The sequence below is a fragment of the Phaethon lepturus genome, unplaced genomic scaffold, assembly GCF_000687285.1.
Source record: "Phaethon lepturus isolate BGI_N335 unplaced genomic scaffold, ASM68728v1 scaffold33187, whole genome shotgun sequence".
NCBI classification, from domain to species: domain Eukaryota; kingdom Metazoa; phylum Chordata; class Aves; order Phaethontiformes; family Phaethontidae; genus Phaethon; species Phaethon lepturus.
Genome location: NW_010553125.1, coordinates 852 through 24,389, shown reverse-complemented (window position 1 = coordinate 24,389; position 23,538 = coordinate 852). Strand labels below are relative to the sequence as shown.

At 48.3% G+C, this 23,538-nt stretch overlaps 1 protein-coding gene across 1 annotated transcript in view; it reads right to left on the bottom strand.

The window, feature by feature from the left end:
• The window catches only part of LOC104624162 (macrophage receptor MARCO-like), a gene marked incomplete at its 3' end in the record, with an annotated part of 24,720 nt that extends 3,071 nt beyond the window's left edge, over positions 1-21,649 (bottom strand). Inside the window, exons 1-9 of the mRNA XM_010291454.1 lie at positions 21,629-21,649; positions 21,235-21,270; positions 20,394-20,453; positions 19,638-19,763; positions 16,415-16,459; positions 11,325-11,381; positions 11,085-11,156; positions 1,491-1,571; positions 227-291 (exon numbers count right to left, since the gene is read on the bottom strand). Of these exons, the coding sequence (XP_010289756.1) occupies positions 227-291; positions 1,491-1,571; positions 11,085-11,156; positions 11,325-11,381; positions 16,415-16,459; positions 19,638-19,763; positions 20,394-20,453; positions 21,235-21,270; positions 21,629-21,649 (563 nt within the window). The remainder of the gene's footprint in view (positions 1-226; positions 292-1,490; positions 1,572-11,084; positions 11,157-11,324; positions 11,382-16,414; positions 16,460-19,637; positions 19,764-20,393; positions 20,454-21,234; positions 21,271-21,628) is intronic.
• Positions 21,650-23,538: the final 1,889 nt, after the last annotated feature.

The window sequence follows — 23,538 nt, the reverse complement described above, 5'->3', positions numbered from 1 at the left end:
CTTTCCCTATCAGCCCCACTACGGCCTGGAGCTTGAGCTCTCTTCTCTGTTTGTCCCAAACTTTATTTCACAGAATCGTGGGGTGTTTCAGGTAGGAAGGGAATTCTGGAAGTCATCCTGTCCAACTCACCTGTCCAAGCAGGGCCACCTAAAGCTGGTTCATCAGGACCATGTCCAGACAGCTTTTTAATATCTCCACCAGGATGGAGATTTCATAGTCTCTCACCCATTTCCTACCTTTGTTCCTTTCTGCCCAATGTCGCCAGTGGTCCCAGGATCACCTTTCCCTCCCTACATAAAAAAACCAGACAAACATATCATGCACAGCCTGAAAGGTTAAGAATACAGCCCTGGTGATAGCATCACCTTGCATTTATATTGTACTTTTAACCATCAGAGGCTCCTTGAAAATTTGCAGATGGTGGTCAACTTGCTGCTAGAAATGCAGCCAGCGCTGGGGTGGGACAGGGAACGGCCTTGCAGAAGATGGGTGACTGCGAGAGGGCTGCTAGTGAAGTGGGACAAAATACTGTGATGAGTTGCTGCAGGGTCTGTAGCTTACGCTGGGCAATGTTTGGAAAATGAGCCCTGAGGACCTGTGTGTTGGAGTGAATGTTACTGAGGTTTGGCAGCTAATGGAGTGGCAATAATCACAAGGACCTACACTGTGGAGATGTTAGATGGTCTCTCTCAGCTCTTGTGTTCGTCACTGCCTGTGGAAACTGAGACTGTCATTCAAAGTCTGGATCCTTCAGGCACTACCTGAAGAGGAACCCGATTTAGAGGATGTTCATTAATTTCAGTGAGGTCTTCCTTTCCTGCTCCCTCCCAAAATTTTCTACTGTTGGTTTTTTTTTCTCTCATGGGAAAACAAAAGAGAAAAACCACCAGCAGATTTCAGCTTGTTTCCGGGAAGTAAAATGAAGACATGTTCCCACCGAGCATCACTTTGGAGATGTGTTTTCAGTAATAGAGGGCCTAAGTCCCATCCATATGGGGGAACTTATCTAGGGCAAGGAAGGCATCCTGTTGTGACAGAGGACCAGCCCATCCCAGGAAAGCGAGGTTCATAAGGGCTTCAGCAAAGGATTGCTTTGTTCCCTGCTCCCTCCATCAGGCAGGTCAGCATCTAGGAGAACTGGACTTGGTACATGAAGGAACTTGAAATTTGGGCCTTGGTAAGTAACAAAGGAAAACTCGTGATGAATAACATGGGAAAACTTAGAAGTTGCTAGAGACATGGACACATTATCTGCTGGCATCCAGAGACTGGCTCCTCCTAAAAATTGGGCTGGGATGTGCATTAGAGACTTCTCCAGGAAGTTTAGGAACCGATTTCGTCTCTCTTTTGGAAAGACTCACCCTGAGCAAGAACCTGCCTCCAGTAATGAGGCACATAGGGTATGGGAGCAGAAATGAACTTAGGGTTGAGAAAGGCACAGAGCCTCTTTCCACCTGCCAAACAAACCGTGTCCTTTCCCACTACTCACCGGCTTCCCCTTCTGCCCTTGAAGACCTCTGTCGCCTTTGGCCCCCTTGTTTCCATTCTTCCCATTGAGACCTGCCGCACCCTGCCAGAAAGAGGAGGAAAATGGATTTCTGTGTCAACTCTTGCGGGGAGGTGGCTGAGGACGGTCATCAGGACGGAAACTCAATAGTAGGAGCCTGGAATAGTAGAAGGTCAGAAGCTACGCTAATACTAGCACCGAGTCCTGACTCTGGGATGTAGCACCCGTTCCTCATTGACTTGCAAGGCACTAGCAAATGCAACCTGTGAGTTGATTTATTTATGATTACAGCTCGGGAAATTGCAGTACATGGCAGCTAAAGAGTAGTCCTGGGCCACCAACATTGAGGTGGTGATGACTGTGGTTGAAAATAGGGGCAAGGGTGTGAAGCAGGCAGCATCACACTGCGAGTGACTTAGAGGGATGCACACAACCCTGAGCACTGGGTCTGCAGCTTCAAACGCCGTCAGTGGAGGAAAGCAGTGCTGGGTGGTGAAATTTGGTTTAGTGAATAAGTGGATCCATGCACGGGATTGCTCACAGCTGCATTTCAGAGAAGATCTCCCATCTGGGGAGTTAAGAGCCAAAAGAGAGATCCTCATCCAGCTCAGACTTGTGGGCAATGCTGGACGGAGGTGTTCCTCCAAGATGACACCTTTTTGCCACACTTTGGAGGTTCTCAGCTTGCAGAGCCACTTCGCAGCTCAGCACGGGACATCGGAGCGACATTCGGCATCGGGGACAATTTGCGTGGGGTCTCCCACTGTTTCAATAGCAAACCAAAAGTTACTAGAAATGCCCTCCAGCTCAGACTTGTGGGCAATGCTGGACGGAGGTGTTCCTCCAAGATGACACCTTTTTGCCACACTTTGGAGGTTCTCAGCTTGCAGAGCCACTTCGCAGCTCAGCACGGGACATCGGAGCGACATTCGGCATCGGGGACAATTTGCGTGGGGTCTCCCACTGTTTCAATAGCAAACCAAAAGTTACTAGAAATGCCCCCCCCCCCCCCTTTTTTTTTTTTTTTTGCAAGGCCGCCACAGTCTACTCGTACATTCTGGCCAATTTTGACTGCAGTTTTCAGAACCTGTATGTGAGATGAAATTGGATTTAGCCCCACTTGAGACACTGGTTGCACAGGGCTCAGCTCACTCGGAGAATGAATTGGCTGTTTAAGCAGATCAAGGGATGAACAAGTGGCATTCTCTACTTGGAATTAATTTGCAGTAGGTTGTTGAAAGGAAACACATTTATTGAAAAAAAAAATCAGCCACCAGATTTGTATGCCAAGCAGTCTCATCACCTCTCCAATTACTCCTCCTCTCAGTGATGAATGGACACTTCAAACACCATCACAGTGACAAGCAAACATCCCAGAGACACATGGGTGGGACGATGCTGTCCCTGATGGTGGGTCAGACTGCAAGGACAGACCTGTTACCTTTTCATTCCCAGATATAAAAATTCAGTTCCTCCTCTGGGAAACATGTTGCTTCTTCAAACCCCTCCCCAAGCCTCAATATATTTTACATTTCAGGGTAAGAGGAGCATTTGAGAGCTGACCAGGTGCTCCTCCAATGCTCTGCTGGTCACGTCTGGATCAGGTAAAGTCCACGTTCCTCAAGCAGGAACGATCAGGCACAAACATCTCATGCAAGCTCTTTATTTACTAGTAACTATTTATTGACGCGATCAATATAAAGTTCCATCTGAGGCAGTAAATGGACCATAAAAAACCCCAGCTAACTGAAGTATCTCTGTTTGCTAGGACAGATTGCTTGCCTGAAGGGTAATAAACCTTTTGGTTTGATGGTTAAATCTCACAAGCCCAGGATACCTTCAAGTGTCTGGCGTTTTTGAGATAGCTTTGAACTGGGTACAAATCCATCTGGCCAGGGATTTACACACCTGTATCCAAGGGGATGGGTTAAAAAGCTTATTCTTGAGCACTGCCTGATCCTGAAGGAACCTGACACTAGTTAGAGGTTTCCCAATTAGCTTTAGTGTTTCTCTTAGTTGTCCCTAGTGTCTCCCATGTCGTGTAGAGACCTTTCCTTGTTTTCCTGTGCTTCCCCACCTGCCTGTATCCAACTCTCATCTCTTATGTCTGCCTTGGATCTTGAGACGCTTCTTGCCTGCTCTTGACCTGAAAGGAGCCCTAATGGTTTTAGGAAGAGTTAAGCTCACAATATGAGCTGATAGGCAGAAAGGTATCTGGGTCTAAGCCATGCCTATTTGGTCCAAGGAAGTTTTTGACCTGGGCCTTATCTCACCATAGGTGGACTCCTATACATCATGGGCTGAAGAGACTTTGTCGTATGGACTAGAAGGTTTATAATAAGGCTTGGACATGACAGCAGGTCTGTCCCTGCTTCAGCTTGCAGCGGAGTGGGAAGCAGGTCAGAGAGGTGATGCTTTTCAAGGTCAACTGCACCCAGGGCAAGAAAAAGATGGAATAGGAGGAAAAAAAAGAGAGGAAGAGGAAAACGTTTGAGCACTAGGCAAGGGAAAGAAGCTGAATGGAAATTTGTTCCCTCAGATTTACATTCTGCATTCCGACAGGCAAATAAAGGCTGGGCAATAAGAGCTATAAAATGGCAGTTTAAAGGCAATTACTGGTGGAGTACTGGAAATGGCTCTTGCTATTTGGTTCTGTTATTGAAGTGTTGCTGGAACAGGCTTCATTTAACTGCAAAGACACCAGGTACCACGAAGGCATGGCAATGAAGAGGTTTAGTCATAAATCCTGGCTGTGACGCTAAGACCTCTTAGATCAGCCAAGGATCTGTGCTTCCAGGCACAAATTCCCATGAAACTTTGGGCTGGAGCCAGGGAGGAGCCTGCCTTGTCTCCAGGCTTATCATTTACACTCAGATGGATGAGCTGTGGAATTGATTGTGTCACTCTGGGAAAGTGTGAAACCCATCGGCAGAAACGTTGCCCCAACAGCAAGCCCCAAAAATGGTCAATCTGTTTGAAGACATACATCAAAGGTCTAATGCATTTCCAAACCATGGTGTAGGCTGCAACCTCTTCTAAAATGTTACCCACCTCCTGGGCTTCAGTGCTCGATATTTGATGATACATATGAAGTAGCTGGGAGTCTCAACCTCAGAGTTTTATTTGTGTTTTTATCCCTTCCCTGTGTCTTTTCTCTAGACTGTCCTGCCCACAATTATTTGCTGTAGTCCTGAGCATCCTCCTCAAAAAATCCCTTCTTGGTGTGGGAGCTGCCACTGGTCCTCACATCCATAATGAGCATTCGTTCTCAGGCATTACATCTCAGAGATGGGTCAGCCTGACACCCTACTGCAAAGCTTCCAAGGTATCCTGGGCAGAGCTTTCCACCTATGGTCAGACCTGGCTGACTATCTTCCCTTTGACCAGTCTGGTCAAAGAGGTGTCATGGAGAGACCTCCTAGGGCAAGAACTTCTTAGGAGATGGCTTTTTCCACTCTGAGTCACCAGGGGCATCTCTTGTCAAACCCAGGGCAGACTTCGACACCCCACCTTTCCTATCCTCTGGCTTGAAATGGTCCACTGTTCAGCAAGCAGGAGAACTGGGATGCCATATAGGTTCACTTAAGCCCTCATGCAGCTGATGGAAAGAGTTAGGTCAGTACCTCTTCAGAGTTGCCTACCCACCACTCTTATCTATATCAAGACCTCTTATGCTCTTAATATCTATAGTAAAGTCAAATTCCTGCTTATAACCATGCCCGTGCCTATCATACTCTGGGTTATAGGGACATAATTATCACTTAGTTTTCAGACTCTGCAGAGTGCTCTCTGGTTTTCATTGTAGCACTGTGCTGTGTCATGGTGGCAAAAGAGTGTCCTTTAGACTTCCTTCGGCCTTCCTGGAATGGCCATATTTCTCATCTGATTGTCCTAGTGTTAACCAAAATCCCCTGACTTGCTCTCACTTCTTGCTTTGTCTTCAGGTGTAGGCTTTGCTTTCATGCCTTGTGAACTCCACCACTCCCAATGATCAGTGTGGACCAAAAAGTCCTGGATTCCTCCCATCCTTCCTCTCATTCACAAGCTGATGGCTCTGCTCCAACACAGGCTTTGGCAGATGTAGTCTGGCAAGTGTTGCCGAACAAAGCATGTCAGAAATGGTTCAGAGAGCAAATAAGAAGGTCCAGGGATCTGGTGGGTCTCCCACCTTCCAGGCAAGTTGAAGCAGGACACCCTGGGAATAAGGACATGGCTGTGCAGATGGTGTCACCACAAAGTCCCTGGCTTCTTCAGTTATAGGGCAAGTATCCACAGGCTGCTGGCCAACTACAGAGCCAAGCTCACAAGAGGAGGTGAGGAACACCTCTGAGTTCCAACTTGTACACCTGGTGAGGAGGACTGCAAACCAGGATGGAGAGGGCCAAGGAACACTGGTAATTGTAGACCCTGGAATCCCAAAATAGGGTGTAATGGCAAGAGAGGGAGAAAGAGGTATTCATAATAGAGCTTTAGGGAGAATAATGGGTTAATTTGCCAGTATATTGATACACAAAACATAGGAAATAAAGAATCACAGAATCACAGAATCACGAGGTTGGAAAGGACCTTCAAGATCATCAAGTCCAACCATTAATCCAGCGCCACCATGTTCCCTAAACCATGTCTTGAAGCACCACATCCACACGTTTTTTGAACACTTCCAGTGATGGCGACTCCACCACCTCCCTGGGCAGCCTGTTCCAATGCCTGACCACCCTCTCGGTGAAGAAATTTTTCCTAATATCCAATCTAAACCTCCCCTGGCACAACTTGAGGCCATTTCCTCTCATCCTATCACTGGTTACTGGGGAGAAGAGACCAACCCCCACCTCACCACAACCCCCTTTCAGGTAGTTGTAGAGAGTGATAAGGGCTCCCCTCGGCATCCTCTTCTCCAGACTGAACCCCCCCAGTTCCCTCAGCCGCTCCTCATCAGACTTGTGCTCCAGACCCCTCACCAGCTTCACTGCCCTTCTCTGGACACGCTCCAGCACCTCAATGTCCTTCTTGTAGTGAGGGGCCCAACACTGAACACAGGATTCAAGCTGCGACCTCACTGCAAGAGGTGAAGACGAGCTGGAAGCCTTAATACATGATCACGATTACAACTTAATAGGCATAACACAGACTGCAATATTAATATAAAAGGGAGCAGCATGGCAGGAATATCTATGCAAAAGAGCACAGCGCTTTTAGAAAAGAGGAAAAAGGAGTAGGAGGTGTCTTGGATATCAAGAATGTACTCATTTGACTTGAGGTCCACTTGTAAAGTCAACTAGATCCAATTAAACTCTCTGGGTATTGATTGCAGGGAGAAGATACAAATGCTATCGCTTGGTTGGGAACTCCTACAGATCACCAACTCAAAGTGTAAATGGATGAGGGTTTTACAGCTGGTTAAATTACTCAGCATGAATTCAGCAGGACTGAAAATTCATCAGCATCAGGATCAGCAAATTTTTGCAATGAGTTGGCGATTTGTGGATATGAAAGATGGAATTAGAGGGAGCTGAAGGAAAATGAGAACCACTAGCCATTACCTTTGCACAGGACAGATGTGGTACAGGTAGACTGGACCAAGTAGTGTCTGTCTTCAAGAAAAAGGGAGAAGAGGACTTGGGGAATGATACACGAGACAGCCTAGCCTACCACACCAGAATAACTTGGGGAAAAAATAATCAAGGTATCTGTTAGCACTTAGAAGATAAGACTTGGGTTTGTGAAGAACAAGTCACATCAGGATGTTGCATCCTAACACAGGTGTCTGAAATAGATGATGTGAATCATGCTCTAAGAGTACCCTAAAGCTGCCAACAAGACAAGTCTGAGCATGGATCTCTCAGATGTAGAAAGTGAACATGGCAGACATCTAACCTGAGGTCAGATGAATTTCACCCAGGATGTCATATATCATGGCTCTTCCAACACGGCCCCAGCTCTGATCTGACTTTTGCAATTTTAGAAATTTAATGAAGGACCAAAACAGGGCTCTGTTATCTCAGTCTAGCTCCGAGCACAGCACAGATAACATTAACCTGCACCAGCAGCATCCCTAAATGTTTCTTCTAAGAAGGATTACTTAGCTTTCCTCAAATATTGATTGACAAGATACCGATTGCTGATAGTTAATTGTATTATGTGCTGATCCCTGCGGGCGCCAGCAGAAAAAAGCACGTCTTCCGACTATGACCGGATGGTTGCTGGCCAGGATGGTGGAGTCCAGCTGTGCTTCCTTTGCACTCAGCAGCCTCAGAAAACATCTTTGCTCTTCTGCACTACTACTGGTTGTCACCTGTGGATTCAGGTGTTCACTACAAAGCAATTCCAAAAATGCACTCGATCCAATGCCTACGTGCGGTGATCCCAGATGATGAGGTCTTACAGCACGTTACGGCCTCATCACTTTGCTCAGAAGGTTGTTTACAATTAGGTAGGGGTTGAAATACTTAATTGAATGAGGACCTTTTTCTTAGTGAGCAATTACCAGTCTGGATTATGGGCTTGTAAATAGTTACACAGCCGTGACTTGTAGTCAGTAGGCAGCGCTAAATGGCTATGGGGCCTCCACAGCAACAGAGAGTTGCTGAGAGTCACCCACTCACACACAAAGAGGCTTAACTGGGGAACAGGTTAAGAAAATACTGATATTTCTTATTGCAATAAAACAATTGAACATGCTTGTATTTCCTTGACCTGAGAAAAATTCCTGGTCTCCTTTTGGTGTTCCCTCCCCTCTTATTCCTTCCTTTCCCAGATGAAATCAGCCGGGACTTTTTTCACTTTGGACAACATTGGAGACCATTTTTTCACTTGGGGTTTCTTCCAGGTGAAATGGTGAAGTTCAAAGGCAAGTAAATACTTTTGCAAACCAAAATTACTTTACTTACCCGCCCCCCCCCTGCAATTTGTGAGGAAACAAGGTGAACTCAGAGATTATCCAGGTCCTCCAGCATAACTGTTTTCCTCTGGCCAACAATATGCACCCACTGAGCACTGAGAACAGCCACTTGTAGTCCAGTCTCTTAAGGATACATACATTTCTCATGGGATACACAACCTATAGTCACAATTCCTAAGCCACTTGAACAAGAAACGTCATCTGTTCATGCCTGCCAATGCCCCCAATAGACTAACAGCATTAAAAATAATGAATAAATGCATATTTCATGCATTTCTTGATGCGAAATGCAACATCCTATTAATACATACCTCTGGCTGTGGTCTCCTCTGCCCACGGATGGTTTTCCAGCAAAGCCTCTTTGAACGTGGGCTTTGTAGAGCAACAGCAAGCCAGCATCGCCTTATCCCCCCCCGTGACCCACACCCATGGCTGTGGGGAGAGGACTAGCAGTGCAAGCCTGGCTCACGCCCAAGACTCGTAAAGGCAGAGAAACATGCTCCAACTTACAGCAGAGCCCGGCAAGCCTGGTTCTCCTGGCTCCCCCTGCAAGGAAAACAGTGACGAGTTACCATGGGGAAGAGCTGCATTCCCTCTGGAAATGGAGATTGCTGTAGGAGATACCTACAGCTGTTGGAAAAGGGGACAAGGGGACCTTTGAGGACCCCTCTGTGGCAGCAGTTGGAGGGGGCAGGTAGGCTCCTCCAACCATGTCATTTGGACAACTGAATGCAACCCTACATCTCCATTGACTGTAACTGGAGCTTAAACTGCAGTTCACACCTCATGCCTAAATATTGATGTTTCACCAAGTCATTATTGACTATTTTAGCCCAAGAAAGATGCCAGAGCCCTCTGTTACTTTACAAAATGGGAGAAATCTTTAGGGCTCTCCTGGGAAAGTGCAGCTACTTCTTCTGTGTGGTAGCCCCCCAACATTTCAATCAGCTATTCTGGAGAGTGAACACAGAATTATATTCTGTGAGAAAACTGTGAAGGGATTTTACATATCAGTTTTTGCATGATTTTACACATCAGTTCTTGCAGAGGATGCCTTAGCAGAGGTGTTTACTGTACTCACCTTCTGTCCCACCGGTCCTCTTGTTCCAAAAAGCCCCATCACTCCCTTGGAGCCAGCTTCACCTTTGACTCCCTAAAATTTTAAAATTCCTGTCAAATACATTTGAAGCACCTCCTTCTCACCCACACCCTGAGAGAGACCAGTAGAAGAACCCATGGAGATGGCAAAGAGGATGACAAAAAGCACCATTCCTATAGCAGACTTCAGCCCCAGGGAGCCACCAGGTCTCTATGGCAGCCAGCACTAGGGAGGAAAGCCACCAGCTGCAGAACAGCTCAGCAGAAACCTCAGCAAAATGTTCTGTTGGTGTTTCTGTTGATGTTTCTGTTGGTGCCCAGTGGTGGCGTTTGAAGGAAAACAAGAAGAAAAGGATCTCAAAGCCTCTGGATGAGCTGCCCCCATGCAAACACTCAAGTACAAGACCCTGCTTGAGTTACTGGTGGTGGAGATACTACTCTGGTGTTCCATCCAAAGCCACTCAGATATTCAGACAAGAGTTATTCTTGCTTTAGGAGATGCTTACATATTGTTTTTTCATTTGTTTTTTTTGTTTGTTTGCTTGTTTGTTTGTTTTACTGGAGGGCAATCTGACAGATACAATGTGTGGGATTTAATCTGACTTAAAAAACAGGTACCACCCATGGGATCATCTCCACGGGTCTCCTTTACAGTTGCTGGGGACCTAATCAGTGCAATCGGTCATGGTAAGGACACAATTTGCCTCTTCACAAGGGAGATGTCCAAACTGGGTCAGGTGATTCCCACCCTAAACAACACTGATTTTACAGGTCTCCACGGGAAATAACAGCAGCTGAATGTCTAGCTCAGATGGGGAAGATGCTGCTGTAGGTACTTGTACTTTCAGCAGAGTTCCCACCCTGGGTCAGACTTCTGGAGCAAAAAACATTAACATAATACAAAACCAGGGATGATTAGCACCGGGAGATTTAATCTGTGACTCAGTCTGAGAGGGGGAGAGTTACGTGATCCCTCCTAGTGGAGTGGTGATGGGTTGAGACCTGAGACCTCCACAGGGTGCTCACAAAGAGCAAAGGCAGACGGAGGAGCAGGTGACTCGCTCTGCTACCACCCAGGGAACAGCCCTGTGTGAAGAACAAGAACAGAGGAGCCAACCAAGCCTTAACAAAAATGTCACAAGAGCTGCAGGGCTTGAAGTAGTGGTCATGGTGGTGTTGGGCTGACGGTTGGACTTGATGATCTTAAAGGCCTTTTCCAACCTTAATGATTCTGTAAGTAGCACAGCCAGCTCTTGGAGGGAGAGGGAAATGCAGGACTCTTACAGTGCTGCAGTAACTGAATGGTCACTTTTCCCAAAGTGATCCTGTACGGCAGACACCAATTTTACATTGTCCCACAACTCCAGACCTGACAACTGGCAAACTGGATGTCTATGACATTCCCAAGCTCCAGCCCAGCATCCTCCTCTCCCTGTCTGTGGTAAGAGCTGGGCGAGTGTGTCCTTGCACTGTGTTTTCCAGTGGGCACGTGGGAAGGGAAGATGCAGAGATATCGGTCCCTTCCTCACACAACCAGTGACCTTTTGTTGTCTTTCTCAGTCGCATCGGGAGGTTCATACCTTTTCTCCTACAGGGCCATCCTCTCCCTTCTCACCTTTGTCTCCATCAAAACCTGGCGGGCCCTGTTCACCCTGAAATGTAAAACAGAAATTAGTGGACTCTGCCTCTCTCCTGGAAGGACCCAGCTCTCAGCCACTGGCTCTGGACCAAAGCCCTGGTTCTCAGTGCTTGTCCCAAGCTGTGCCCAGTGCTGATGACACAAACAGTGGGAAAGGAACAGCTTAAAAAGCCAAACTTACAGGATCTCCTTTACTGCCTTTATAGCCCTGAGGTCCAAAAATAGTCATGGGTTCACCCTAGAGAAAGGAGACACAGAAGAGATGTAGACACCCAGTGATACATGAACTCATGGGTCCCACTGGATGGAACCACACTTGCTGTGATGGGCAAAATGGTAATTCACACATCTGCAATAAAGGTAAGCGTCCAAATGGACCCAGATGGGGAAGGTACAGATGCTCCACAGAACATTAAGTATTAAGGTTAGTCTGTCCTTAACTAAAGGCTGGATGATGAACTTGCACAGAAAACTACAAGAATTCCTGAGGTTTGACAGTGACCTCTTGCTCCAAAAAATGTTGGGGCTCAGTGGCATAGCCGAAAATGGAGCTGTGCACGGTATGACCCTGAGGTCCAATTCATGATCTGAGGCTGTCAGTGGTGGGACAGGCTCATATCTGACATGGTGGCTTGGCTCCTTGATCATTGCACGTCACTCGGGATGTCAAGGTTGGCATCTCCTCCCAGGTGTGGGAGCTGACCATAAGCAGGACGGTGAATGGGTCTATTCATGGTGTCCTGATTTATAGACACAGAGTTGGAGCTAAGGAAAGGAAATCACACTTAAATGTGTACCAGAGGTAGTTTTTTGAGGGTTAGACCCCCAAACTGTCATTGCAAGACAGCCAGTAGATACAGGTGCGCAGTAACCCCATGGACACACTTGTGCCGAGTCTATTTATCAGCTCGACAGCTGAGGAGTGGCATTTTGCTCCTCAGAGTGTGAAAAAAACTGCAACAAGGCTATTCCCATGCAAGAAATGGCTCTGCTCTGGCAAAGCGATGATTGTGTCTCCAAAGTGGTGATGCCATCCATAGTCTGGTGGGAGGAGAGCTGAAGGCACCTTCTAATGGACAGTTGTAGCGTGCTTGAAAAGGACTCCCTTTACACCAGCTCTCTGCAGGGGTGCAGACATCCCTGTTCAGGGTGACTGTGCCTTGCTGCTGCCGCCTTGACAAACACCCGCCAATCAATATTCCCCAAACTTTGACAATCTTTTGAAGTTTATCCAACCATCACCATAGGACTCTGACCAAATTCTGGCTTAATATACCCTCCTGCTTCCCTGCTCTGGAGGGTCTTTAACAGAGGTGGAATGGGGCTCAAACAATTTTTGGAACAAAAGGGAGAATAAAGATCCTGCAGTTTAATCCGACACACAGCACAGGCCCTGGGATTCACGCGGTTACTCCGGTATTGATCAAGGGCGAGTTAGAAAGAAAGTTAAGCTGCAATCGTGTGGAACAAACCCAAGCCAAATATCCCCCCGCTCCCGTTTTATCTCACACTCCACCTTATATTTTACTAAAGGTATTCTTTGGAAAACGCATTACACATTCCTTCAGCTTGGAAAATGTTTTGGGGCCTCTTCGCAAAGCAGATTAAGGATTGATTCGTCTCTGGAGCGAGTCCCCTTTGAAAGTAGCTTCCTCAGAGACAAATCGGCCTTAATCATTGAATACTGCATGACTCAAAGGCAGAATCGTCATGTAGGTTTTCTAAAACTCATTTTCTAACAAGCCATTTCAGCCAGGAAGGAAGTTAACAAAACGCTGGGCAGAAGTTCAACATTTTCTGTGCATTTTCCACAAGCGCTCAGGGAGTTATTTTCACATTACCTGCTATGAGCCAGCTCAGGTTTTTTAAGATTGTAGTATGCTTTGGGGTGAGCTGGTTATACCAAAATCAGTGGAAATTTTCTTCCCTTAATTCACAGGAGGCATTTTTGTGCCCCAGCAGTTACCGAAGTGACTTTTCTTTGTTGTTTTATAGGATTCTGCCAAAACTATCACGCAAGCTCAACCTGGAGCGCTGCATCCAGTGCGAGGGTGGCATTGACAAAGTAGATTGAACCCAGTGGAGACCTCCAAGAAGGAGAGGGGCACCTACGTGTTTTCTTCCACTATCTACGTGGGTATACAATGTAGAGAGGATGGATCCAGGCTCTCTTTGGAGGCACACAGTGAAAGGACAAGTTGGAACAAGAGAAACTCCTGTTAGACAGAAGGAAAAACTTCTTCACCCTGGGGGTGGCCGGATGCCTGAGCAGGGACACAGAGAAGCACACATGAGGCCCTGAGCCTCAAATCCTGAAGATTTCATTGCCAATGGGATCGGGATCCAGGCACATGGACGGCAGTGCTCACACCACCATGGACCAAAGGTAGGATTACAAGTCCTCTTCGATTAAAGGCATTTGCACACCATCATCTGGGATCCTGGCTCAGCGCTCCAGACTGGGTGGGCTACGCTCATCCACATGGAATGATATGAATCCTATAAAATCACTAAGACCTCAGATATTTGAAAACACATATAAATATCTTTTACCATTTATGCCTCTACCTTGTAAGATCACAGACTCATTTAAATAACTGTCCATCTGCTCACTGGTAACTATAAAATCCTGAACACCTTTTATCCCATCTGCCCCAGAAGGTCACAATCTGGAATGTCCTTACTCTTTCTCCCTTGGGTCCCAGAAGTCCCCGATCACCCTGAACACAGGAAAGAAAAAAAAAGACAGTGAGTGATTCCGTTTTTACTCACTCCTGTGTTGCTCAGTCCATTGATTCACACTCCAAGCCACTATGATCTATCACAGCTGGAAGTCAGTTCCTCTGGGCACTCTGCAAAATGATTAGCTTACCACAAGAGATTGCCTACAACTAGAATTTATCGCATTGACAAAAAAAATAAAGACCCAGAGGACTAAAGTGGTTTGCCTTACTCCATGCTCAGCACATCCATGATGTGGAGCTATTGCTGGATTTTGACTTTCCAATGGCATGTAGCATCTCCATGCTCTAGGGGCGTGCCTACGCTACATCTAGGGTGGGAAGGCATCCTATATAATTCCATATTTCCCAAATTTCAACCTCAAATCTGGCATGCTTTACTGAGAGTGTATGAAATATTAGCTGTTCCTGGAAGTTTTTATAATGGGCATGGGATATGAGGCTGGAAGGGCAAGACTCGTTCCTGATGGCATCTCATAACCTTCTCCAGTGCTCAAGACTGATGTCTTGAGTAGGCAGGAGAAGGGGGAGGCTGCAAGGACCAGGCAGGGCCAGGAGAGTAGAGACAGGCTTTAAAACTGCACTTGAACTGCTTCTGAATGGCAGAACTGTATGTAGATCCCTCCACCGGTGTCCCATTGCACACCCCTGACATCTGGGACAAAATCTACTCTTCTCAGTACTACACTTCCCCAGGGTTGCGAGTGGGATGCAGCAGAAAGGAGACCAAGGGGATGCCTGCTCAGTGATAGAAATGAAGGGGTATGTGTTGCCTGGTGGGTAGTCGTCGTCCTGCTAATGCTGCAGGACATCTGCTCCCCAGCCCTGTGCCTCCAGCCCTACACATCTGGGGACTGGCCAGAGGACACCAGGGGTCTCGTTCTGTCCAAACTCCCATAATTCCTTCCAGAAAGGACTAGGCATGCATAAAGACAGCATGGACCCTCATCTCAGCCCAGCCATTAGAGCGGGCTGTCAATGCCACTTCACACTTCCACACACTGAAGGAGGTCCCCTCCCAGTCCGCCCCCAGAAGATGCTGGGATTATCCCCACTGTTTTAACAGAAGCATCAGCAGCGTGGGCTGCTGCAGAGAAAGGCTCCCCACAACGGTGCTTTCCTCCACAGGCACTGTGTAGATAAGATGACTGTTGCTTACTCTTTCGCCTTTCACACCTGGGAAGCCTTTTAGACCCTGCAAGAATATAAAACAAGATGTGAAGATAAATACCAGTGGGGGAAGGTGTTAGGAAAGAGCAGCCTCCACCTGAAGGCAGAGCCAGCTTCGAGGATGGGCTCCACCATGGAGAAGCTGCTGGTGGGACCAGCACAGGAGCCTCTACTCTCCTTTCTTTCCCCCCAGAGAGCAATTTGAATCACACTGGTGCAAAGAGAAAATTTAGCCTCAAGATTCTGCCCACCATTGCGTCTCAAGCACAACTCAGGATGTCTTGGTAGATGTATAAATATAGCCAACGTCCCCCATTTTGCAAGCCATGTACCGAGATTTTTGTGCCCTTAACATTCATGAGATGTAGCCCTGACCTCTCAGAGAGAACAGGGGAAGGGTTGCTGTTGGAGGGGTCCTCATAGGTGGGGGTGATGAGGATCTCCAGATGTCCCCCAGGGCAGGTAGGAGCCCTTGGAGACAGAGCCAGGATGGGAACCACACCTGGAGAGCTGAAAAGGCATGGTGGTCAACCCAGGTGTAATCTGCTTTCAAGACTGGGGACCGGCAACCTTCCATGAATAAGGAGAGAGGTGGCACCTTCCACCTGCAGAACTGGCAGCTCATCACAGGGGTGGACACGGACAGGAGGGACAAGGAGCACAGACATTTCCCGAAGGGCACAAAACGTGGGCTTTGCCAGCTCACTGTGCCCTGCGCTCCTGCTCTGACCACTGGGACACATCATCCTGCAAGCCCTCGTGGCATAAGGGCCAGCCTTGCTGGGAATCAACCCTTCAGGGATGAGATCCCAGGGTGAAACTTGGCATTGCAACCATCCTCGGCCTTCTCAGGAACTTCATAAAGGCCCAGACTACTCGTAATAACAGATTCATTCTATTAGAGATGACAGCCTAATAAATAAAAAGGTGTTTGTTGAAATACCGGCTGTAGTCTGCATCTCCCCTGACTCAGTCCCCTATCAGTGAAAAGGGAATTTAAAACAGAACAAGACTCTGAAATTCATGCAGGCAAGCAGACCTGACAAAGAACACCTTCTGTGTTCACCTCTGAGCGATATTTTGGGAGGACTTCAAAAGCAGCCTGTAGATGAGTCAGTCAAATGGACAAGAGCATAAAGCAATTGTGCTCTGCATGACTCCTTATGTCTCACAGCTGCCTACAGGACTTACACTTACTCATCCCAACACAACATCAGAATTCAGGTTCCCAAAGTCTCTATTTCCCACTGAAAGCATCAACCCATTTTATTTTTTTCATCGCTCATGGAGATTTTGCCAACCCTGGGTTCACTGTTGTCTGTGCCATAAAATCAGCCCTCCATGCTATTTTAAGACTCACCATTGTGCCAGTGGGGCCCCGGACTCCCACGATGCCCTCGTCACCCTGTTAGGATGGAGAGGGGTAGTGATGGCCATCAGCAAGGAGAAACACAACACACACAGTCCCAGCTCTGCAAACCATCCCACTGGGGACAGTAGGAATTAAGCATGCGGAAGCCCAGATCCTCGAAGGAGTTGTCCAACCTCTTCACTTAAACCTTGGGTTTAAGTGCCGTAATGCTCCTATGGATCTGGATTAAAGAGTCTAAGGGGCTTAAGATCATCCACATGTCACTGCAGGTAGACACTGCAGTGTTTAGAGAATAATGTTTTGGTCAGATTGAAGCTTCAAGCTTCAGCTTCTCCTCAGTGCCTGAGAGAAACAGGCATTTGTGAGATGTTCTGCACCTGATTTAGCATGATATAAATCACTCCAAAAAGGTGTCTCTTCCTCTCTGTTGGTATGGAGAGGCCCTGGCAGGACTAGCTCAGAAGCAGCCATCTGAGGCTGGATGACCTGGTGTGTCCCTCCCCAAGATGTACTTACATCTGACAAAGGCATGTGCAAAAAGGGACAGAAGTCTGAGATGTTCCTGGGACACAGAGATTTCTCCCTCCCGATTAGAGGACTCAGTAGCTTTTCTGTACATTCATAACTCCTTGCTGAACATGATTTCAGCAGGACTCACCACAACAAATAAGGCAGCCAGGAATTCACCCGGAACTCATACCACTGACTTTCAGAAGGAAGAGGCCACCAGTCAACTGCTCAACAGTAACTTGTGCCTTTGGAGACCAATGTGAGGCTTATCTTCATGCCCAGCTGTGGTTTTCAGATGTTGCAGACCTTGTTCTGAGCCTCCCTTTAAGGGTGCTATTGGCTTTTTATAAACCTTGCTACAAAGGATAGCTGTGCTGGTGGGTCTCTTTTATGACCTCCCTAGGTAGATCCTACAAGACTTACCTGTCTTTAAGTTGTCTAGACTTAGGCATTGTCCTGTGAGGCCAGATTTATCTCTCTCTTATAAAGCCAATGTAATCTGAGATTCCGTGGCTCACTTTGGATTTATGCTGGAGTCAGAAGAGCAAAACATTATTTCATAATTTCCTTCAGATAATGAAGCTTGGGCAAGGCTTACCCCAGACCTTTCACAGCTGCTGACATTCTCATTAAGTGTTTTGTCTCAGGGGCCTCATTGAACAGCGCTGCTGGCAGATGGGGAGTTTGTCTAAATGGATTGCAGCATAAAATCAGTTTATTCCTGGAACAGCCACAGAAGCAGCAGATTGAAACATGGCCTCTGATCACAACTCAAGAAGGTCTCCCTGGGGTCTTTGCCAGAAGGAGACCAAAACTTCTCAGCAGCATGAGGAAAAGTGAATGTTGCTGCCCCAAGGATGATGAGAGCTGGTTTACCTCTGCCAGGACAACAGGAGGGAAGAGGGGAACAAGGATAAAAAAGCTGGAGGCAAATTTCTGAAGGAGCAAGCTTGCAGGTAGCATCCCCAAAGCACACAAAACCAAGGTGGCTCCTCACCGAGCTGTTAGGATTAAAACATGCAGATGTAGGGGTGTAGATATTGCCTTCAATGCTACCATCTAGCCAGTGAAAGCACAGCCCACACAGTCAGTGGGGCAGGATTCACTTGGACATGCAGTTGACCAGTGTGATCTGTAATGCTTGAGGGTGTCTAATTATGGAGGGGATGCTAATTGCGGCCTGTGGACAGATTCTGGTCAGTGCCAGCTCCAGCTGGGCATAGCAGTGTCCATCACCTGCAACCCTGGCTGGTGAAAAATTAAGGAGAGCTCTGAAATCAGCCCTTTAGGCATTTTCTAAGATGGGTGAGTGGGAGGTGATGGTATAAAGCTGCCTCCAAAAGAGGGTAGGCTGCAAGAAGCCAAGCCAGACACATTTATAGAGGGACCTACCCGAGGGCCAGGCAGTCCACGGGGACCTCTTGGGCCAGCTGCTCCAACTCCGATTTCTCCCTGAGGAACAGAGAATCCCAGAGGTCTCATTTGGAGCAAGGACACCACATCACATGATTGCTGATTAGTTTGACCATGACTTAAAAGTCACAGTCAGTCACTTCCATTGACTTTCTGCTGTCCTTTCTGGAGGATGCCCCAGCAACCAGGGAAGAAGGGCATGGGGGGTGAAAGAGGGATGAAGTGACTAGATGGGATCAGGGATAAGGAGCCAGGGGAGGGCAGTGAGCTGTCTCATTGCCACCCTAGGATCTCAGCTGTTTGTGACCTGCCTGGCAGGTTGGCACTGACCTTGTTGCCTTTGGGTCCAGGTATTCCGGGAATCCCCTGTTGGGTGAGGAAAACAAAACAGAAGAGAGGACTTTGCTTTCCACGTCCTTGATGCTCTCCTGTCCCAGTGCTCCCAGAGGGTGAAAGCACACCCAGCCCAGACACCAGGCCCCCAACCTCTATCCCCAGCCATCCTTCTGCTGCTCAAAAGACACTGGGGTGGTGTACAAAAGTCACCTCTTTTCCTGGGGATCCTGATGGTCCTGCAGGCCCAGCAAATCCATTGCGTCCTCTCTTCCCACGCTCCCCCTGGAAAACAAAGTCCTTTAAGGAGGAGAAAGCAGGAGCTGGTGCTCCTAGGTGTTCCCTGCACTGGCTGCAAGCAGGAGGAATAGCCATTGGGGTACTCCTTGTGTGGGCTTCTTGTTGTTGAGAAGGGACTCCAGCTACACTGAGACCCTGAGTTGATGTACATTGCTGTCCCCCACCCCAACTGCAGATAATTCTCCTTGTCCCTGCAGTGAGACTTACCCATTGCTTCCTCTGTTCCCAGGGGCTAATGACACCAAAACCCATTGCTCACATCCCTGTGCTATCACCACCCCTTTTCTTCCCAGTTGTCTCATCAAGTCACATCACTAAGTTTAAAAGGAGAGCAACGGGTCCCCACCTGCTCCAGTGTTGGTTTGTTTTTTTTTTTAACTTGAAGATCATTCCCCCTGTACCAAACCTTTTGGCATGTTTTTTCCCCAGTTGCATCAGTTGGTCTAATATATGCTGCTACCTCTCCTTTTGCAACCAGATTTTGTTCCTGCTTCTCTCCACTGACTGTGCATAGGCTCAGGGTCTGGAGATCTGGATAGGTGGGGCTTGAACCATCATGGACACCCAGTGTAGGCAGTCTCTGTAGGACCATCATTGTTCTCACCTTGAGATGGTTAACACAACACATGCAGTCCCCTCACTGCACACCACCTACCTTCTGTCCTGGCATCCCGGGCAGACCTGGAGCCCCTCTGTCCCCCTGTGACCCGGGGGTGCCAGCGTTGCCGCGAATGCCCTGGATGCCTTGGGCTCCTGGAGGTCCTGGGGCCCCTGGCTCACCCTGTTGAGTGAATCACAAGGAATTTTGATCTTAGGTGGGACTAACTGCACCCCTAAAGGTCCTAGAGAAAGCCTGGGGTGTCTCCTTGAATTCACATGACCAGTACACCCCCTCCAGCCCTGGTCCATAAGAGAGGTCCTAGGGCTGGAGAAAGGGCCGTACTGTGGCTTGCTAAGCAGGGAGCCCTTACCTGAAGACCTTCAGAGCTCTCCAGTGAATTAAAACCCTGCAGACCCACAACATCCCAAGGGATCACAGAAACGCATCTCTGCTGAGACCACAACTCTCTGGATTTTTTTCACAGCCATATTTCACAGCCTGATCTAGTTGAAGCCTGCAGGGGGGTTCGACTACATGACCTTCCTACACAAACCATTCTGTGATTCTACAATTCTATGATATTTATCCTCTGGACCTCACCCACTTTGAAATGGCCCTTTGGAGGACACAGAGCATTCCCTCTGTCCCGTGTAATGGTGTTCCTGCCTTCCCAGATTGGCTTTGGTGCGTTATCTTTGTAGCCCCAGCCAGTTCTGTGCTCCAGCCCCAGTGGTGGAAAGCAAGCACTACAAAGAGAAAGACCCATAAAAAACCAAGTGCAATTCTATCTAGAAGAGAATAAAGGCTTACCTTAAATCCAGGTGGCCCAGCCTGACCAATGGGACCTCTGAACCCAATTCCTGGTTCTCCCTGTGAAGAGAAGATGATCGGGAAAAATCAAGATCACTCCTTCCACTGTGGGCCCATCAAAATGAGAGTTTGCTTCATGCTCCCTGGAAACCCAGATGAAGTCCCTCAGAGCTGATCCTACACTGACTGTTTCTACAGAGCCCTCACTGACCATCACATCTCCTCTAGATAATGGGAAGTCTTATCTGACCTGGAGAGACAAAGGTGCTGAGAGCATTTAAAAAGCTTTAGAAAAGCTTTTAGGAATCTGAATTGCAGGAATATTACTGGAGATGGTGTCAGAGGACTCTGGGAGAGACTCATATCTTCACAGAATCACAGAATCATTAAGGTTGGAAAAGACCTTGAAGATCATCAAGTCCAACCATGAACCCAACACCACCACGTCCACTAAACCATGTTCTGAAGTGCCACGTCTACATGTTTTCTGAACACCTGTCTGATGGTGACTCCACCACCTCCCTGGGCAGCCTGTTCCAATGCTTGACCACTCTCTCTGTAAAGGAACTTTTCCTAATTTCTAGTCTAAACCTCCCATTACTCATTTGTGAGACAGGTGTCCTGCCTATGTGAGCCAACTGGAGTCACTCCTTAGTCAACAGAGAGACATTGGGTCCCCAGCGCGTGACAGGCCACACTGAGTCCACATCTCAGGAGGTTATCTGGACACCATCCCCTGAGATGAGGAGGTTATGTACCACAAAAGGAGAAGGCAGAGCAGGAGGCAAGCTCTCGCAGTGTAAGAAGAGACACCCTTGACTGTGGTACCAATGTTGTTTACCTTTTGACCATTTTCACCTCTGTCTCCTTTGGTGCCCTATGAAATGAAGAGAGAGTTTACCAAGCCTGTGCAAGAGGTCATGTGAAGTACAACCTCAGTGCAACCCCAAGCAAGAGCAAAGGTTCCCAGTTGTGCTCATAGCCTATACCAGCATGGAGTAACTGGTCCCTCTGACCTCCACCTCTTTTCCCCAGAGGAGGAGGGCAGTGGCTGTGTGACCGGGGAAGAGCCAAATGCCCTAACACAGAGCCACACTGCTCCCAGGAAGGAGATGGAGTACTGGGCTGACCCAGAAGATTTTGACTTTCCTATGGCAATCTCCAGTGCTGGATTTGGACCACTTAGCTGGTAACGCTGTCCTGCTCCAGCTGCTGATACCGGCTCCACAGCTCACCTTTTCTCCAGGCTCCCCCATCTCCCCAGGCTGCCCCTGCAAGACAAAACACATCCACCTTCCAGCCACCTCCCTTCCCTCCCTCCCTTCTCCTGCCTGTGTCCCCAGGACGCTGCCCCTCTCAGGTGTTTAAACGCTAGCCCACACGAAGTCCCTCCTCCCCGTCGGGCTGTGCCTTCTAACGACTACCCTACCTTGTCTGCCTTTCCCCTAACAGCTGGGTCCCTCCGGATCCGCCATCTGGTCCCTATAAGCTTTTGCTGCCAAAAGTGTTCATGAAATGGTGTTTTGTGTGGTCCTCGTGCCAGGGCTGGCTTTTGCTTCTTTGTCACCTGGTTTAGTTCAGTGATCCAGCAGAAAATGAACATCAGGAACCACCCTCCCCCCCCCAATTTTTGCACTTACTCCTGAGAGCATGGCAGATGTGTGTTAGCATTGCTGGAGCAGAAACACGCAGCCAGGTTCAGGGTTGAAGGTGGGACTGTGGAAATCCCAATTTACATCAACACAGTCTCCCACAGACCCTGAATGTCCTCCCCATCAGCACGTCCCCAGCCGTCTCTCCCTTCCCAGACCCTCTTAGCACAGAAAGCCTTCTCCTGGCCTCGGAGGCTCAGGCCAGAAGAGTGCTGTTGCTACCTTTTCTCCTTTGTCTCCATGGGCTCCTGGAGCGCCCATTTCTCCCTGGAAAGCAACAGGCAACCCCTTCAGTTTCTGACATGCATCGCTACATTTTTCCTTCCCTCTTTGGACCAGGCAGGTGCTGCTCTTGCTCCTGCCTCAGCTTTTGGCCAACATCTGTGGAGGAACCCCTCGTTTCCACCACTTGCATTCCCAGAGCAGATCGGAGATGTCCCTGACCCCATCCCTCCTATCTTGCCCAGTGGAAATGCAGAGGAAGAAAACATAAATTGCAGAGTAAGGGCCAGATATGAGTGGGAAGCCGAGGATCTCCCTGCCCCAGGCTACTGCAGATGTTAAAAGATGCCGTGAGTTTAAGGGAGATGGGAGAAGTTCACAGAAGAGAGAATAAGGATGCCCAAGACACAAACCCACATCTGGATCAGCTTTGAAGGGTTCAAGCCTGGAATCTCTGCTCATTACCAATGGCCAAAACTGTTAATTACTACCCCTTGAACCCACCAGCCTGGCCGATTTGCACCCTCAGCCTCCCAATGAGATTGCCCTGGGAGACGGATCACCATCCTGGCTCTCCCCAGCACCATTTGGTATCTGCATTAAAAGGCAAAACAAAAGCACTGACCTTTTGGCCATGGGAGGGTGGATCTGCTGGGCCAGTTTCCTCCTTCTGTAAGAAAAAAAAAGATGCACATACAGAACGGGGCTGGGATGCGGCGTGGCCCGGAAAGGACCAGCTGCACCCTCACCACATGCAGCTGTGGTAAGAGGAGTACAACGTGAATGCTGTACCTTAATTCTCCTCGGGCGATGAGGGCCTGGGTATGCCTTGAATCAAAAAAAAAGGGAAGAGGAAAGTGGGAGAGCAGTTGGAGAAACGTTTTGCCCCGAAGCCATGGAAAAGGCATCTCCAAGCAGCCAGATGTTAGGCAGCCAGTGGAGAGGCTGGAGGCATCTTGTGAGGACACTCTGTGTTACCAGAGATCAGGAGACCCCATCGAAGTGCCCCTGGTTGGATATGGGGTGGCCTCCAGGCTCCTTCTGACCTGCTCCAGCCCAGATGGGACGTCTAAAACCTGGTGTTGCCTGTTGCATATGGGCTGCCAGGGCCCGTGAGCCAAGAAATGCTTCGGTACCAGGCTTTTGGCAACGGCACAGGCATCCCAGCCTTTACTGAGGGCTATGAGAAGATGTGTTTTTTCATGGCATGGACGAGCTCAGCTCAATGTTCCTGGGAACGTAGGGTGAGGGTCACTCACTGCTTTCAAAGA